The following is a 17786-nucleotide window of genomic DNA, read 5'->3' on the forward strand; positions in this document are numbered from 1 at the left end:
TTCTTAATACTATCATTGATTTACTGTTTAAAATATTTCCCTAAAACACAAAATTACATTAAAATACAGAAGCTGAGAAAGTTCCATCTTTCCAAATCATTTTACTGGCAGACACAGAAGTAGTTCATTTGAAAATATTAAAACTCTAAAACATGTTAACATAAGCCAAGTTTAATCAAAAGATTATATCATATAATATTACACATTAGAGACAACACTAAACACTTATTATAAGGCTGTTTCCATCAAAATATCACACTTAAGGTAAAAATGAAACTTCTGCTACTTACAGGTTTTTTTCTAATCTATTACTGCTAATCACAACACAAACTTACGATATAACCATAATCTCCAAGAATGAAATTAACTCCAAGAACGAAAAATCTATAGAATTTAGAAATATAAAGTGAACTTCAAACTAAAAATACGTTCTGTAGAAGTTACAATCAACTAATAAGTATCATATGCCAGGCTCTATGCTTAGATTAAGTACAAACAGCAAAGTATAAAGTTCCTCAAAGTTAGTCAAGTTCCAAGGACTTGAAATTTCAGGCAAGTATGTACTTTATCATCACTTTTCACAAAATAAAAGCCAGTCACCTACAAATGTTTGTATTTCCTTTTTGGACCATGTAGGAATACTTCCCATTGCCCACTAAAATTGTTTCCTATTCTCAGTTCAGCCCATAAAAATGCCCAATCCAGTCAGTTCCTCACGTCAGGATCCTCACAGTACTTAAAGTGAACAGCTTCAAAAAAGGCATTTCATCAAATCACAAGGTTCAGTATTTTATGTTCAGTGACACCTACACCTGCAGATGCTACAACACATAACTGGGCTAACCTGGGTCAAGTACCTAGTTGCACCAATTTATTTCTTCCCCTTCAAGTGTTGGTAGTAAAGGCAAACTCTACTTCTTCAAAAAGTCAGCTTTTTGCAATGCCCATTAGGCACAGAAAAGGGAAACTGATTGGTTCGTCATAGTTGCCCTACTTCCATCTCAGGTCCAAGTAAAAAAACTATTCCATAGAGAGTAAAAGGGGCCACACGCAAATCAAGGAAGCAGATGCTAAACTGAACTTTGTGATGACCACGATTTAAGCGAAAGGTGATGGGTGTGGGGGAGGGGATGACACAACTGAGCCATACAAGCGCAGCTTGAGATAAAAAGTCCACTTCATGAAGCAGTCAAAGTAGGCGGTGGGAAACAAACCGGGTCGGGCCGAGCAACAACCCCAGGTTGCTGACCGAGCTCGGAGGCGGAGGGCCCTGGAGCTCAGGGACCGGAGAAAGGAGACCTCGGGCAAATCACAGGATAACAAGAACCATCAGTAACGTGGAAAGGCCAACGCTGCCACAAAGTAGCGCGTAAGGGGTCACGAAGAAGGGAGCGATGAGTTAGAAGGCAGTGACAGCAGGAGGGAGACCAGTGCCAGGGGCGAGTGGCAAGTGGCAACTGCGAAAGGCGAGGCACGGGCAGCCGGAGGTGGTGGGACTCTGTTGAGTCAGCACAGCTCCTACTCTGGGGGCACTTGTAGGATCCCCGCCGCTCCTGGGCCCTGGAGCCCGCGGCGAAGGGTCAGGCCCACCTTCCGGAGAGATGATGTTCTCTGACGGGCTGGCGCCGGCCCCTTCCCCATTTCACAGGTAAACACTGGCCACCGTCGCCGCTTACCTCAGTTAGCATTATTACACCCCGGGGAAGTGAGGTCCTCCCTAGCCTCGCCTCATGGCAACAGCCGTAGCAGCAGCGAAAACTGCTCGGGCCGCCGCCAACGGCGGCAACTGCTCGTTCAGTCCTCTCCCCGGCGGCGGCTTTACTCGGCTTCGCTGGCTTCCCCCCGGCCCGGTCGCTCGCGACGGACGCGCCGCCATCTTGGAAGAGCGACGTCCGCGTCTCGCTGCAACGTGCGCTCCCATTGGCAGGCGGAGGGGCTGCCGGCGTCTCGTGACCGTCTCCATAGCGCCGGCGCGCGGAAAAGCGGAGGCGGGCGCTCGGCAGTCGACTTGGAGTTGGTAGTTGGCTTGGTGGTGGCTTGGAGGACCCTGGGGCAGGGGACCTGGGCCAACTTGGGACCACTGGGAGTGCAGAGGGGCCCCAGCGCCCTAACCTCCTGGGAAGAGACGTGCGCGCCCTTGGGGCCGGCGCATCCTCCGCCGCCCACTAGGGTTGGCTGGCCCTGGGGAGGGGAGAGAATGCGAGAGGCCGACACTTCGACTGATGGCCCTGCTGCTGGTCTCGGGGACAAGGCGGCAGATTTCCTGTAGAAAAACTTCCCTCTCGCGTTTCACTGGCCCCGCGGCGACCGAAGAGTTGGGGTTCGGCTTTCTTCTGGGATTTAAGTGTTCCTTGAAACAGCTCCCTACGCTACCCTTTTCTCCTAAACTTTGACAGAAACTTTCCTTTGTCCCTACCAATCCTCAGTGAGTTCTTTACAGGGGTCCGAGACAGGTTGTAGATATGATACGGCTTATCGGCTTTACCCCGATCCTAGCAGAGTTAGGACTGTCGCTGATGTGATTGGCCAGCACCTGCCTAACAATGAAGGTTTAGTTATGCTACAAGTAAGACACCTCAAAGAAAATGTAAAACAGGCTGTACGTTTTACCTGCTATCTCCACAGGTTTACTGGTTTCTTAATACAATATGCTTGTATATCAAGGTGAGCAAATTTCAGCAAATGTCGTTGTAAATAGTCCCAACTTAAATGGAATTGAACTCTAGAACTCAATGTGCATAGAAGTCCCTGAGACTGACGCCATTCTAGATCTACCACTAGATGGTTTGCGATGTACAGAATTAAAGGCAGTCACTTCTACCTGAATTGTAATGAAAGTAGTTTACCTGAACATGCTGGGAAAGTGTGCTACCCTGTTTTATATTAGAAACCAGTTTCCAAGTAAATTGAAAAGTAAATTTTCAGATTTGACATTAAAAACACCTCTATGTCATTCTTACAAGAGGTACAAAAGCTTTTTAGAAAACTAAAGCCAGGAGTTTCTTCCCTTTTACCAGAATCTTTTCCCTCCATTTAACAGTAGTACTATTGTGCTAAATGAAATTTACTTAATACATTACTCTTATATTCTCAAAACAATAAGGGCATGACAAACCTTGTATTATCTCTATTGTGTCAAGGAAACAAAACAGTTCATTTAAGCAGTCATGCAAAAAATTCAAGAAAAACTGGTTTTGTTCAATTCAACTAATTGAAGCAAAGTAGTTTTTCTTTTTGTTTTAATCTGCATTTTGTACATCTTTTCCACATTGCTGAACCAGCAAAATTCTGACCTCTGCAATACAATAAAATGTGTTACTGATATTGACAGATTACACCACGAATAGAAAATTAGCGTGGAAATCCTACCTGGACTGAGGTATCAAAGGAAACCAAGAGATACTAGAGACAACAAGGAACCTGGAAAAAGATAGTATTCCAACCTGTAAATAAGAAAACAGAGAAGGAGGCTCATGAATATTTAAGACACCAGCTAGTGAATTAAAACTGCAATGTAGTTGTCTGGCTTGAGTGTTCGGTTTTATTCACTATATCTTTTTATCTTTACTAGAAGCAAGGCATTTCATTTATTTTAAAGGTGGTAAATTAAGTGTTGACACTTGAGGTTTGAACCAATCTGTGATGTGACATAAAGATGCCTTTAACATTCAGAAGTTTGTCTACAGACTTAAGAGGAAACCAAAAGTATTAGCTCTTCCAATGGCTTCCTAATTTTCTCAGCCAGAGTCTTTTCTGCAACCTAAAAATTCAATGCTAGCTGGCCTCACAAGTCCTACCTCACCTCCACCCCTCTGACCTCATTTCTGCTATGCACTTTGTTCCAGCTACACAGTCCTGCTCCCTGCTTCTATAACACCAAAGCATCTCCTTGCCCTGAGGCCCTTGCACTGTGTATAGTTTCTGTCTGGAAAGGTCTTTCCACCAAATACCTGCATGGCTAGATCTTCCACTTCTGTCCAATCTTTGCTTAAAAGTCATCTTTTTTCAAAGAAGCCTACCCTAATCATCTCATTTAAAATATTGCCCCTTCCCCAGAATCATCCCTTCCTTGCTTCTGTTTTTTTCATAGTACTTACCTTCTAACACCGTCATTTTCTATTTTTATTTTCTATTGCCTTCCCTCCACTAGAATGTTAGCTCCACAAGATCGGGGATTTTTTTTTTTTTTTTTCATTTTGTTGAATGTTTCCTTAGTACCTAAAATACTCAAATAGTAGATGGCACAGAGTAGATGCTCAATAAATATTTCTTAATAAATGAATGGATGAATGATTGCCTAAAAGATACCAAAAGGAAAAGACCTAATTAAAACTATTTTAAAAACAAAATCCTTGGTGTTGAAAGATTAAATTATTTAAAAATAGGACATTGTGTGTTCTTTTCCAATTAATAGGGACATCACTTCTGCCACTAGAATGTTAAAAGTGTGTGACAGGCTGGGCGCAGTGGCTCACGCCGGTAATCCCAGAACTTTGGGAGGCCGAGGCGGGTGGATCACGAGGTCAGGAGATCGAGACCATCCTGGCTAAGACGGTGGAACCCCCCTCTCTACTAAAAATACAAAAAATTAGCCGGGCATGGTGGCGGGTGCCTGTAGTCCCAGCTACTCAGGAGGCTGAGGCAGGAGAATGGCATAAACCCGGGAGGCAGAGCTTGCAGTGAACCGAGATGGCGCCACTGCACTCCACCCTGGGCGAGAGCGAGACTCCGTCTCAAAAAAAAAAAAAAAATAGTGTGTGACAATTGTTACTTCCACTAGAATGCTACAGAAAACTTTATGACAAAATTGTGAGCTATACCTTTTCCTTCACCTTTGTGTCTTCTATGTTTTTTTTAATTTTGTAGAGATGTGTTCTCACTATGTTGCCAGACTAGTCTTTGGATTCCTGGCCTCAAGGATCCTCAGGCTTTGACCTCTGAAAGTACTGGGATTGCAGGCATGAGCCACCACACCTGACCTCCTTCACTTTCTTAAATACATCTTGGGCAGGAGTCAAAGTTAATTTACTAGTAAGGGAAGCAACAAAGTGATTAAGGTATACTATATAAGAGAGTTATGGAAATTAAGGAGTTATATAGTTGGAAAAGAGAATGCTTATAGACAGCTAGCTTTTAAAAAAAAAAAAAGCACCTAATTTGATACAGATTCAATGTCTTAAAACCATCCTACTCCTATCTGTTGTTACAGAGGAAACCTGGGACAGGGTGATCTGAAATGCCTGGTTCTTTGGCTATCAGAAATTAAAACAGCAAGCTATCTTAAGAAGCACGTGACTATTACTGCAAAAGGTTTGATTCCTCAACAGCCATGTCCAATCTGTCTGATTAACACAGGAAAGCATGACAAAAAGAGGTAAGAGGCAAAAATCGAGTGTAAGATGTTTTAAACAAGCCACTGCCAGTGATTTCTAAACCTACAAGCAAAGATTCGGAATATCCAAGTTGCCTGTTTTAAATTTTGAAGCAAAACAATTTATTCTACATATTCAGGTTGTCACCAATTGGCTCTAATTGCTTTTTGAGAAACAGGAAGAGTATGCCTTTGACCTCCTAGGCAAATTGCATCTAGCAAACATTTATCTCATTTAATCTTTTGATGTCTTAAAGCATTCTATTAACTCTAGTTTCTTCATAATGCAATATTATCAGTGTCATCTACCATCTCTACTGAACATTAAATACTATATACTCATTTACAAGGACTGGTGTCAAAGCCTGCAAATTGGTATTGAAATAATGCATTGACAACAGAGAAGACATCCTAAGAACAGATAAGAGTTGGATGTCCTCATTCTTTTTACAGCTTTAATAGGGCAATAGTAAGCAGAAATCTCAGGGCATTTAAGAGTACTCTGAAGTCTAGCCCAGCATGTGCTTTTTTCTTGCATGATACTTTTTGAGGCAATTTTGAGCCAACTCAAGACAGAAAGACAGAAGCAGAAATAATATGAGGCTTTACTAACAAATACAGCCATAACAAAATAATAATGTACACAAATGTCTTCAATATTAGCTCCACAATGCAAAGATGTAAATAGAAAGAACCGCATTATAAATTTGTAAAAGTCTACAAAATAATTAAGTATTACTACATCAGTGACACCTCAGTCAATCATTTTGAAAACAAAAATTTAGAGCCCTTTCAAACATTTAATTCTTAATTATGGCTACTGTTTTTCAGTATGTATTATGGGCCAGGCACTGGTGGTAGACATTTTGCATGTATTATATTTAACATTTGAAAAAGACCATTACGGTAGATCTTACTACTACCCTTAGAAGCCACTAGAGGTTTAGTAATTTAGTATTTCCTTTTAATATACTCCCATCAATGTGGTATGGTTTTTCATTTGGTTAGTTTTGTTTTTAAGTACATGCTTACTTTCTAGTACTATAAGATGCCCTGGGGTCATCATGCCCCAGGTCTAGAATCAGCCATATGTTTCAGAAATCTTGGTTTCTTTTGTTGGAGAATGGTGTCAGAAACCAAAATCTAGGCTCAAGAAGTGCTATTTGCTGCTTGGGTGTCATTTCTTTTAAGACCTGGTAGCTGACAGAGCAAGGAATTAACTACTTGTATACTAACCCATGTATATATACCTATGTATAAATATTTCAGCATGTAATCATTTGTATTTATATTAAGCTAAACATGAATTCATACTGGTATCCAACTCTAATCCATTATCAGATGGATCATTCTAGTCTCTTCCCCTTGCTTATCTGTATGTAATTTCCACTTTGACAGTGAGAAACCTGACACCTAACATCTACCATCCATTTACTTAATTGTTCAGTTTCAAAATACATATATAGCAATTTCAGAATTGTTAACCCATACCCCCATGGGAAACAAATTTATCAACTAGAGTACATTGCCTATGTGCAGTTCCTTCAGTATAGACCAATTCCTTATAGACCAATCATTCCCAAAGTCACTTAGTTCAGCACTTTTTCTCCCAACCCTTTCATTGAGGTTGATTCGTACATTTGTGATACATTTAAATTCTCTTGTCAAAGTCAGCATTCTTTCCTGAGATTTGCCTACCTCCTAAATGATTTGATTTTTAATTTGCATACATTTTCACTCTTTGTGCTGCAAAGTTCTACAAGTTCTGACAAATGCATTATGTCATGTCTCCACCATTATAGTATCATACAGAATAGTTTCATAGCCCTAAAACATAAAGGAAAAGAGAAGTACGTAACAAAATTGCTTTTACATGTTTATCTGTAGACCCAAACAACTGATCATTGTATTGAATAAACTTCACTTGAATCAGAGATATTTATATTGATAAATAATATATAATCGATTTCTCTGTAATACCTAGTTACCTAATACTTGTTAAAGTCTTACCATATGCTAGTAGCTGTTCTAAGTGCTTCACAGCAATCCTATAAGATAGGAACTGTTATTTCCATTTTACAAATGAGTAAACTGAGGCTCAGAGGGTTAAAATTTTTTGCTGAAGTTTACACAGCTAGTAGAAGAGCCAATATTTAAAGAAAAAATGATACATTTATACATAACTGTATATATGTGTAAGCTTATCTATATGTACGTATATATGTCATGTGAAGTTGTATGATACAGAATTGTGTGTATACTGTATCAAGTATATTAATTGAGCTAACTTTAAGAACTAAAAATTTTCAACCATCTTTGTCCTTCATTTTTTATGTGAATCGTAAATGTTGTGGTGGGTCCTTGAACTCCTGTTTTTGCCTTTAGCCAAAGGAGGAAATGAGAAAAGGAATCAGTACTCATAGATGAAGCTTAATACATGCCTGTATTTAAGGCTTACCTCAGCTAGTTTCATTTTTACAGAAGGGTGAAATCAAAGGCTTTCATTATATTGCTTCCTGTTTTACTATTTTAACAACAAAGGTAAAATAATAAGATTATTCTAAGAATTACTGTTGTTTTTAAATGATAATATGTTAATTTGCACAGTTAATTTGGCATGCCTTCACCCTTGCATATATGGTGATCTTTTTGTTTTGAATGAAAATTTTAAATTGAAAACTGTTTATAATAAATGTACATACAATTAAATGGAAGAGATGTTACACACATGCCCCACAATATTGGCTGTGGAATAAAAAGAATAAAAGTCTGGAAAGATTTGCACTGTGGCCTTGCCTTTGCTATAAAATGAGATTAAACCTTGGAAATGAAAGATCACCATTTGTTGAGCTTCAGTTTCCTTTTCTGTAAAGTAATGACATTGAAACATATAATTAGAGTAACCCGAATATACTGTCTACATTAATATGGTGGGTTGTTATTGTAGTCATTGGACAATGCCTTGTGGCTCAAGATCAAATGCTTCGTAAGGTTTCTTTTTGTGTTAAAACTGTTATAGTTAGTGAAAGTAAGTTGCAGTTCATTTTCTTACCACTTTCCTTCAACAAACATATGCATCATCACCTTTTTACAAAAACCTTGCTACCAAGCAGTGGCACAGACTACTGTGAACTATTTTGCGTATGGTAATGAACTCCTCGAATTACCACCTTTCTATTTAAAATGAGACACCTCCTACCTTATAATGGCCATATGTGCAAATGAACAGAAAATCAGCAAAATGTCAAGAAAAGTCCTGGTGTATAAAACAAATCAAATTATCAAATAAAAGCATATAAAATCAGGCTATTTATTCTTGAAATCTATGGAATGTTCACTTAATCTGGATGGATAAGATTTGTATTCTGTCTTGTTCACTAAATCAGCAAAATGCTGAGGGCTTCACGTTTTATTTTTAAAAATAGATGTCCTTTTCGAGTTTTCCTGTTGCTGGGGAAGTGTTCTTGCTGTTGCTAACAGAGAGCTAAATGTTCTGCTTTGAATGGGATGTGTTTGTTTTATTGGTAGAAGTGGCAGAAAAATGAATGAAGGAATCCATGTTTTTAGCTGTGTTTCTTTAAGTGAGATGTCTGCCTTCTGGGTGGAGGTACCCTATTGGCTATTTACCAGATAATCCGTCTATAGAATCATAGAATATGCTCTTTTGTTTACATATTATTTTATTCATTAAATCTTAAATGGGCTAGCTATTCAAATTTAGAGATCATAAGGTTATGGAATTCATATCAGGAACATCGATTATCGCTCAATATCTAGTGGTTAGAAGGTGCACAGAAGATATTTAAACCCTTTACCTTTTTGCCTAATGTAATTTAGCCTCAAAAAAAAGGGAAGAAAAATAGATAAGATCTGGCTTTTCTTTAAATCTTTTGATTATATAATTAAAATACAAGCCATATTTTTCTTAATCTTTATATATTACTCTTTGCTCTATTTACCACAGGAAACTGATGGGAGAAATATCACAGACAAAATATTACAAAATATTACTTTGGTATATACTGTGCTTAAAACTGCATGGAAAAACAGTAGTTCTTCTGGCTATCCCAACCTTACATAGGAATTACAGTATTACTTTTTAATGTAATTTATTGCCCTAAAATTAAGTTCTATATTATTATGATTTTAATTGTGTTGTAGTACTCTGTAAAAGATTGTTGATTTCATAAACAAGAGCTTTTACCTTGTTTGAAGTTGTGTCTGTTCTGAGTAATTCATTGAACTTTATGGTTATGCCAAAAAATTTGGTAATGCTGAAACTCTACACTGTGAAAATATAATTGAGTTTCTAAATTTCATGTTTGTCTTTAGGGTAAAGTTGTTAATCTGTGAGTCATTGGTTTATGGGGAGGAGGCAATATTTCATAATAGCTCTCTAAATCTATCTGTAGCATGACGATGCTATGTGTTCACCTAATCATTTCATTTTCCTCATTGATAATGAAAGAGATTACATGCTCTACCTATCTGGTTAGGGTGGTCTAACTAGCTTAAATCAAAGGAGTGTAGCAATCCTCCCCTCTGTCCATCTTCCAAGGTGACCTTGGATGCTGCAGATTGAGATAATAGAAACTCAAACTGGAAGGAACCACACAGGGGAACCCATCTACTAGATCAGGAAAAAAATACCTTTGGACTTTGCATGAGTGACAAATTCTTTTATTATTATGGGTGGTTGTTACAGCAGCTGGCAATATATGCCCTAAATAAAACACCCTCTAACTCTATTTTCTGAGAATAGAAAGTTTCTAACCTAAGGAATGTTTGCCCTCTTTTTCCCCCCACCCCTCAGGATCAGGGGACTGTTTTAATTAAGTGATATTACTTAAGTAGATCTCCAATTGATATACAATCTTCTAAGGACTATGGCCTTAATAAATCATGTCGTAGGTGTTATAGATTAGACTACACACACACACACACACACACACACACACACACAGATTAAGATTTCTGGGTCAAAAGGGTGACCTCAAAACCCTGCTCTGGTTGGGCGTGGTGGCTCACACCTGTAATCCCAGCACTTTGGGAGGCCGAGGTGGGTGGATCACTTCAGGTCAGGAGTTCAAGACCAGCCTGACCAACATGGTGAAACCCTGTCTCTACTAAAAAAAAAAATACAAAATTAGCTGAGCGTGGTGGCACACACTTGTAATCCCAGCTACTTGTGAGGCTGAGGCAGGAGAATTGCTTGAATCCGAGAGGCGGAGGTTACAGTGAGCCGAGGTCGCGCCGTTGCATTCCAGCCTGGACAACAAGAGCAAAACTCCGTCTAAAAAAGCAAAAAAAAAAAAAAATACCCTACTCCAACCAGGTCACGCAGAAAAGAAAACCAAGGAAGCAATGAATAGCAATAAGGATGAATAAGAGAGTTACGAACCAGAAACAGGGAACATCCTGAGAAACTCTCCAGAGAGTTCCAGTAGCTAATATAATCCAAGGATGTGGTCAAACTGGAAACTAAGGGAGTACACGTAGGTGTTTTGCTTAGGAATCTGCATCAAAGAATAACTCAAATCACCTGGATTGGGGCAGATTTTGCCCTGGGGATGTTTGAGAGGTGCTTCTCACCTCTGACAGTCACCCATGCTGACAGTTCACTTGGGTGAACAAGGGAACTAATGCTTATTGAATGCCTCCTCTGTGCCAGGCACATTATGTACCTTGTTACCTTTAAACTTCATGGGGTAAGTATTGCTGGCCCCATTAACAAGGAAATAAAGACTCAGATGGATAATTTGCCCAGGAGTTATCTGCCAATAACTGGCAAATCAATTTGAGTGTAGATTTTTTTTTTTTTCACTTGGAACTTACTCTTTTTTCTGTAAGCTCTTACAAGTTGAATCTCAGTTCTAGGAGTTAGTACACCTTTTGAATCCCAATAAAAACCTATCTCCTTTTCCAGAGCATTTTTTTTTTTTTTTTTTTTTTTTTTCTCTCTGAGACGGAGTCTCTGTCACCCATGCTGGAGTGCAGTGGCGTGATCTCAGCTCACTGCAAGCTCCACCTCTCGGGTTCATGCCATTCTCCTGCCTCAGCCTCCTGAGTAGCTGGGACTACAGACTCCTGCCAGCACGCCCGGCTAATTCTTTTTTTTTTTTTTTTTTTTTTTTTAGTAGAGACAGGGTTTCACCGTGTTAGCCAGGATGGTCTCGATCTCCTGACCTTGTGATCCGCCTGTCTCGGCCTCCCAAAGTGCTGGTATTACAGGCATGAACCACTGCACCCAGCCTTGTTTTTTTGCTTTTTACAGTCCATTTCTCATAAAGAGCTCTTGAGATAAACTATCATTTATCTAGTTATGATTTTTTCCAGTTTACCTACTTCTTCCCCTCTCATGTAAGAGACAAGAGTGAGTTCGGTAGTTTTATCTGATTTCTCTTGTTAGTTTGTGAAAATCTAACCATAGTTCTCTTCTAATATTAACAGACTTTACCTCTCCTGTTTGTAAATTGCTAATCTGACACATTTATTTTTCTCATTGGTTGACATGACGTATACATTTGGAAAATCCAAATGGGAAATAATCTAAAACTTGTCAAATTATAAAGTAAAGCAATTCAAATTTTAGTATTCAACACTGGATATTCACCTGAATATAGTTACTGAGTATGTTGTTTTAGATAAATCATAGGGATGCCATGGCTGAATCTTGATTTTACATGTCAGCTTTCTAAGTTATGAATAATATTTTCAAATTATTGTTTCTTAATTTAAATTTTATTCATAAGAATCATACAAAACATCTTTCATAATTTGTTGTTACTTGTTTGGACTGGCTCACAAAGACAATTGTTAAATTTTTGGAATTTTGCTAAATGATTTTTAATAACAGCCATTATTTAAAAATAAAGTATATAAACTTACAATTAAATAGATGATATATAGGGGCACATGTCATCAGGACCTCCTCAGGCTGTGTCACAGAAAAAAATATAAATAAATAGGTGATATATAAAACGAAGGTAGTGAATATCCAAAAATCTTATTATTTTATCATTTTTTACTATTATGTATGTTTTTGAGGTTATGTATGTCTTATATAGTGAAAATACTATAGATTGGGGTACTAGTGCACATCTTTGTATTCAGTAATGTCCTGTCAGTAGCTTAAAACCAGCTATAGTGGGAGAATGTACACAACAGAAATAGCCAAATGACAAATTAAGGCTTGAATTATTGCTTTGCTGGTTTTGTAGAGTTAAGACCAAGAGAAAATGTTAATAATGAATAGTAGGCCAGACATGGTGGCTCACACCTGTAATCACAGCACTTTGGGAGGCTCAGGCAGGAGGATTGCTTGAGGCCAGGAGTTTGAGACCAGCCTGGGCAACATAGTGAGATCCTGTTTCTACAAAAATAAAATAGAAAATAGCCAGGCATGGTGGCACATGTGTGGAGGAGGCATCTACTTGGGAGGCTGAGGCAGGCAGATCACCTGAGTCCAGGAGTTCAAGGTTGCAGTGAGCCATGATCATGCCACTGCACCCCAGCCAGGGCTACAAAATGAAACCCTATCTCAAAAAAAGAAAACACACACATAAAGGTGTCATGACTAGCTGTACATGATGTATAGCACAAACAAAGAACTATCTTTCAAGTATAGGCACAGCCTTTTTGTGTGTGTGTAGTTTGTTTTATTGCGATTTGCAGATATTGTGGTTTTTACAAATTGAATGTTTGTGGCAACCCTGCATCAAGCAAGTTTGTCAGCACCATTTTTCCAACATGTGCTCACTTCATGTTTCATTTTCACATTTTGGTAATTCTCACATTTCAAACTTTTATTATTATATCTGTTATGATGGTCTGTGATCAGTGATTTTTGATGTCAATATTGTAATTTTGGGTGGGCAATATGTACCACATCCATATAAGACTGCAAATTTAATCAATAATGTTGTGTTCTGACTGTTCCACTGACTGGTCTTTCTCACTCTCTCTTCCTTTCTTCAGACTACTTTATCCCCTGAGACACAAGAATATTGAAATTATACCAACTAATAACACTATAATGGCCTCTAAATATTCAAGTGAAATGAAGAGTCAGATGTCTCTCACTTTCAATCAAAAACTAGAAATGATTAAGCTTAGAGAGGAATGCATGTCAAAAGCCAAGATAGGCTGAAAGCTAGGCCTCTAGCACCAACAGTTAGCCCAGTTCTGGATACAAAGAAAAGGTCTTGAAGGAAATTGAAAGTGCTACTGCATTGAACACATAAAAGACATGAAAGTGGAACTGCCATATTACTAATATGGAGAAAGTTTGAGTGGTCTGGATAGATCAACCCAGCTACAACAGTCTCTTAAGCCAAAGCCTAATGCATAGTAAGGCCCTAACTCTCTTCAATTCTATCAAGGTTGAGAGAAGTAAAGAAACTGCAGAAGAAAGGCTTGAAGCTAGTAGAGGTTGGTTCAGGAGGTTTAAAGAAAGAAGCTGTCTCTATAACATGAAAGTACAAGGTGAAGCAACAAGGGCTGATGTAGAAGCTGCAGCAAGTTATCCAGAAGATCTAGCCAAGATCATTGATGAAAGTGGCTATCTTAAACAATGTATTTTCAGTGTAGATGAAACAGCTTTCTATTGGCAGAAGATGTCATCCAGGATATTTACAGCTAGAGAAGAGAAGACAATGCCTGGCTTCAGAGCTTCAAAGGACAGGCTGACTCTCTCATTAGAGGCTAATGCAACTGGTGAGTTTAAGTTGAAACCCATACTCATTTGTCATTCTGAAAATCCCAAGGCCCTTAAGAATTATGCTAAATCTACTCTGCCTGTGCTCTAGAAATGGAACAACAAATCCTTGGTAACAGCACATCTGTTTACAACATAGTTTACTGAATATTTTAACCCCACAGTGGAGACCTACTGCTCAGAAAGAGGGATTCCTTTGAAAATATTACTGCTTATTAACAATGGACCTGATCACCCAAGAGCTCTGATGGAGATGTATGGGAGAGTAATGTTGTTTTCATGCCTGCTAACCCAACATCTGTTCTGCAGCCCATGAATCAAGGAGTTGTTTCAAATTTCAAGTCTTAGTGTTTAAGAAATGCATTTCATAAGGCTGTAGCTGCCATAGGTTAGTGATTTCTCTCATGGATCTGAGCAAAGTAAATTGAAAATTTTTGGAAAGTTTTCACCCTGCTAGGTGTCATTAAGAATATTTGTGATTCATGGGAGGAGGCCAAAATATCAATATTTATGTAGGAGTTTGGAAGAACTGGATTCCAACACTCATAAATGACTTACATAGGTTCAAGACTCCAGTGGAAGAAGTTATTTTAAATGTGGAAGACATAGCAAGAGAACTAAAATTAGAAATATAGTCTGGAGATGTGACTGAATTGCTGCAATCTCATCGTCAAACTTGAGTGGATGAGGAATGGCTTCTTATGGATGACCAAAGAAATGCCTTCTTGAGATGGAATGTACTCCTAGTGAAGATGCTGTGAACATTTTTGAAATCACAGCAAAGGATTTAGAATATTACATAATATTATTATTAATATAATAATATATTATTAGTTGATAAAGCAGCAACCGAGTTGGAGAGGATTCCAATTTTGAAAGATGTTCTACTGTGGGCCAAATAGTATCAAACAACATTGCATGCTGCACAGAAATCTTTCATGAAAAGAAGAGTCAATCAGTGCAGCAAACTTCATTGTTATCTTATTTTCAGAAATTGCTACAGCTACCCCAACCTTCAGCAACTGCTAGCCTGATCAGTCAGCAGCCATCAACCTTGAGGCAAGACCCTCCACCAGTAAAAAGATTACCACTGGCTGAAGGCTCAGATGATTGTTAGCAATTTTTAGCAGCAAAATACTTTTAAATTAAATTATGTGTATTTTTTAGATATAATGCTGTTGCACACTTAATAGATTACAGTTTTATATAAACATAACTTCTATATGCACTAGGAAGCCAAAAAAATTTTGTGACTTGCTTTATTGAGAAATTTGCTCTATTGCTGTGGTCTGGAACTGAAACTCACAATATCTCCAAGGTATACCTGTATTCAAAAACTTAATTATCCAATTTAGCAAAGAATTTGCTCACATGAAGTTGTTCATTGACAAATGAATGAAGTTCTGACATTTGCTTGCTAACGAAAAAGAAAATAGCCGACACTCATGTTTATGGAACACTTTTTATTAATTGCAACCATAATTTAGGGAGGATACAGGAATTCAGCAAAAGTCAGCAAAAGCATTAGAAGAGATTTAATTGGCTATATGAAAATCATAAACATGAATATTACATCATTTTTAATAATTGTGTGCCATTTATTCTTCACGTTAGTAAGGTATATTTCAAAAATATATATGTATGTATTTTCTTTCTTAGCAAATTTATCAGCACAGCACTGACACTCTTTTACCCCCTTCACACTGCCTTAGTTTATCCATTAATTGCCAGCTCATTTCCTTCTTTGACATTCTCACATTTGTTTGGCTGAAACTTGAAATAGTTGTCAGAAAAAAAGTTGAGAAAGGTAATTTCTCCCCATTATCTCTGTTGTCTTAGGTACTTGATACTGGAAGCTGTGGATATTGGTTATAGTATTTAAGGTATTCCATTCTTTTTCTTCTAGTTACAAACTTTGCCTCTCTTGCCTTCCTGCCACAGAAGAGACTATGGAACTCAGACTTGATTAATTTGAGCAACAGTGATTAGTGGATTATCAAGTGTCCTAATCAAAGAGAGAATTTGTCTCTGGGTTTGATACATAGATTCTCAGGGGAACTTCTTCCTAGGGTGGTTAAGCTGGATCTTCTGGCAGGTTAAGTTCTCCACCATGTGAAGAAGGTATCTCTGCAGCAGGAGAAAATGAGATTACTGTGCCAAGAGAGGTAATTCCTACAGTAGTGAACAGCAGATAGAGTACATCCTGGTAATGCTGACTCTCCAGACCCAGTTATTGTGGGCATTACTTCTTGCAGCCATTGAGTTATTCTATTTTCCCAGCTATATGGGCAATATATTGATAGTTGCCTTAAGATAATTTGAGTTGACTTTCTCTTATTTGCAACATTAGTGTCCTGACTCATAAAAATCCCTGTATATTTAGTGGGCAGGCTTCACTGAGTTTGCAAACTTCCTGAAATTCTATGCAAGATTTGTGTGTTTCTGTTTAGGTGCATTTTTACCCTCTGGGAATAGGGTTCCTGGCTTTCCTCAGATTTGAAAAAAGAACATATGCCCACAAAAGCTGACTAAAGTTAACGTGAGTCAAAATAAGCTAAATACATAGCTTTCTATGTCAGAATTTGTTCAGTATGTATCACACAAATCAAGTGGTGGTTACATTCACCTGAGCATGAATTTGAGTCTTTCTTTGATGTTTTTGACCTAGATTTCAAAGCTTCCTAGGAGTTTTAAGTCCCAAAGGCACTTAATTTTCACTTGATTTCTTCCTTGTTACTTTCTTCACATAGTAACCTATTTGTATATGTGTGACATTGTTAGCATATTTCTCAGGAGAGACTAAAATGGAAGGCACTTGTTATTCACTTGATTTATGAAACTTCAAGAAGGATGAATAGTGAATATGGAGTCAGTATCTGTATTTTATCAAAACTTCAAAAAATGACTTTTATCTATCTTTAGAAATAACTTTCAAGGAAATGACATCAGGCATTAAACTCAAATTTGGTAACTATTTCTCAGATGTTTTAAGATTACTTTTACAAAGACTTCTGGATTAAGAGGACAATGAAATTAAGTTATAGAGTGGGAAGAACCTTTCTTGGGGGCAAATTAAAACTAGACTTATTGTGAAAGAGAAAACAGTAAAATATAAGAAACCTATCTTTTTCTCTTGTGATGTTAGCTATCAAGTGGAAAATAATTGCATTTGGTAAAAGCAAAATAAAGTGTTCCCAATACTATGCATTCAATACCTTTACTTCAGAAACAGCTAAAGCAATTTCAGAGGATGATTTTTGTCTAAGAAAGTAATTTATTGCTTGGATAAGCATGACACAGAAGGCTGTGCAGGTTCTGCTCGCCTAACTGAAGCAATATTTTGTCAGCCTCTGTAAGAGTTTTGATTGATTGTATCTATGGCACTAAAAAGAAATTATTTAAATCTTTAAAATGTAATGCACACAATAAAGTAATATAGTGAGTTCTTTGAAAATAAATCTTAATTGAAAATTAAAATGCAGTATATTTAACTTCATAAAAAATAAAAACACTTTCTTACTAGAGCCAATAGACAACATTATAAATATCCTGTCAAAGTTGAAGTAAATAATGTTTAAGGCTTACAGAAGAATACAAATAGACTAAAATATCAGATTAATGGATAAGTCTAGTACTGAGAATTTAAGAGCTAAAGCTATGAAATTAGCTGGGTTTTTTTTTTTTTTTTTTTTTTTTTTT

At 37.7% G+C, this 17786-nt stretch overlaps 2 protein-coding genes across 4 annotated transcripts in view; one reads left to right on the forward strand and one right to left on the reverse strand.

The window, feature by feature from the left end:
• The window catches only part of SNX13 (sorting nexin 13), a 152333-nt gene extending 150427 nt beyond the window's left edge, over positions 1-1906 (reverse strand). Inside the window, exon 1 of one of the 3 annotated variants that reach the window (XM_017890083.1) lies at positions 1677-1905. In XM_017890083.1, the coding sequence (XP_017745572.1) occupies positions 1677-1688 (12 nt within the window). In that variant the 5' untranslated portion in view covers positions 1689-1905. Of the gene's footprint in view, positions 1-1676 lie in introns of all 3 variants that reach the window. The other 2 variants (XM_017890084.1, XM_017890085.1) reach the window with 2 other exon arrangements.
• LOC108540831 (uncharacterized) lies at positions 1713-13894 on the forward strand. The gene is made up of 4 exons (XM_017890086.1): positions 1713-2017; positions 2626-2664; positions 5210-5374; positions 13349-13894. Exons 1-4 carry the CDS (start codon positions 1731-1733, stop codon positions 13518-13520), a joined length of 663 nt encoding a protein of 220 aa, XP_017745575.1. The 5' UTR covers positions 1713-1730; the 3' UTR covers positions 13521-13894.
• The last annotated feature ends 3892 nt before the right edge of the window (positions 13895-17786 follow it).

The sequence above is a fragment of the Rhinopithecus bieti genome, unplaced genomic scaffold (genome assembly GCF_001698545.2).
Source record: "Rhinopithecus bieti isolate Rb0 unplaced genomic scaffold, ASM169854v2 scaffold_19861, whole genome shotgun sequence".
Lineage (NCBI taxonomy): Eukaryota > Metazoa > Chordata > Mammalia > Primates > Cercopithecidae > Rhinopithecus > Rhinopithecus bieti.

What these genes read in the sequence shown, in the direction of transcription:
- LOC108540831 (XM_017890086.1), top strand. Translation starts at nt 1,731, where the DNA reads ATGGCAACAGCCGTAGCAGCAGCGAAAACTGCTCGGGCCGCCGCCAAC. An exon ending in CGGCAGTCGACTTGGAGTTG is followed by an intron (nt 2,018 to 2,625) that starts GTAGTTGGCTTG and finishes CTATCTCCACAG; the next exon opens with GTTTACTGGTTTCTTAATAC. An exon ending in CAATATGCTTGTATATCAAG is followed by an intron (nt 2,665 to 5,209) that starts GTGAGCAAATTT and finishes CTGTTGTTACAG; the next exon opens with AGGAAACCTGGGACAGGGTG.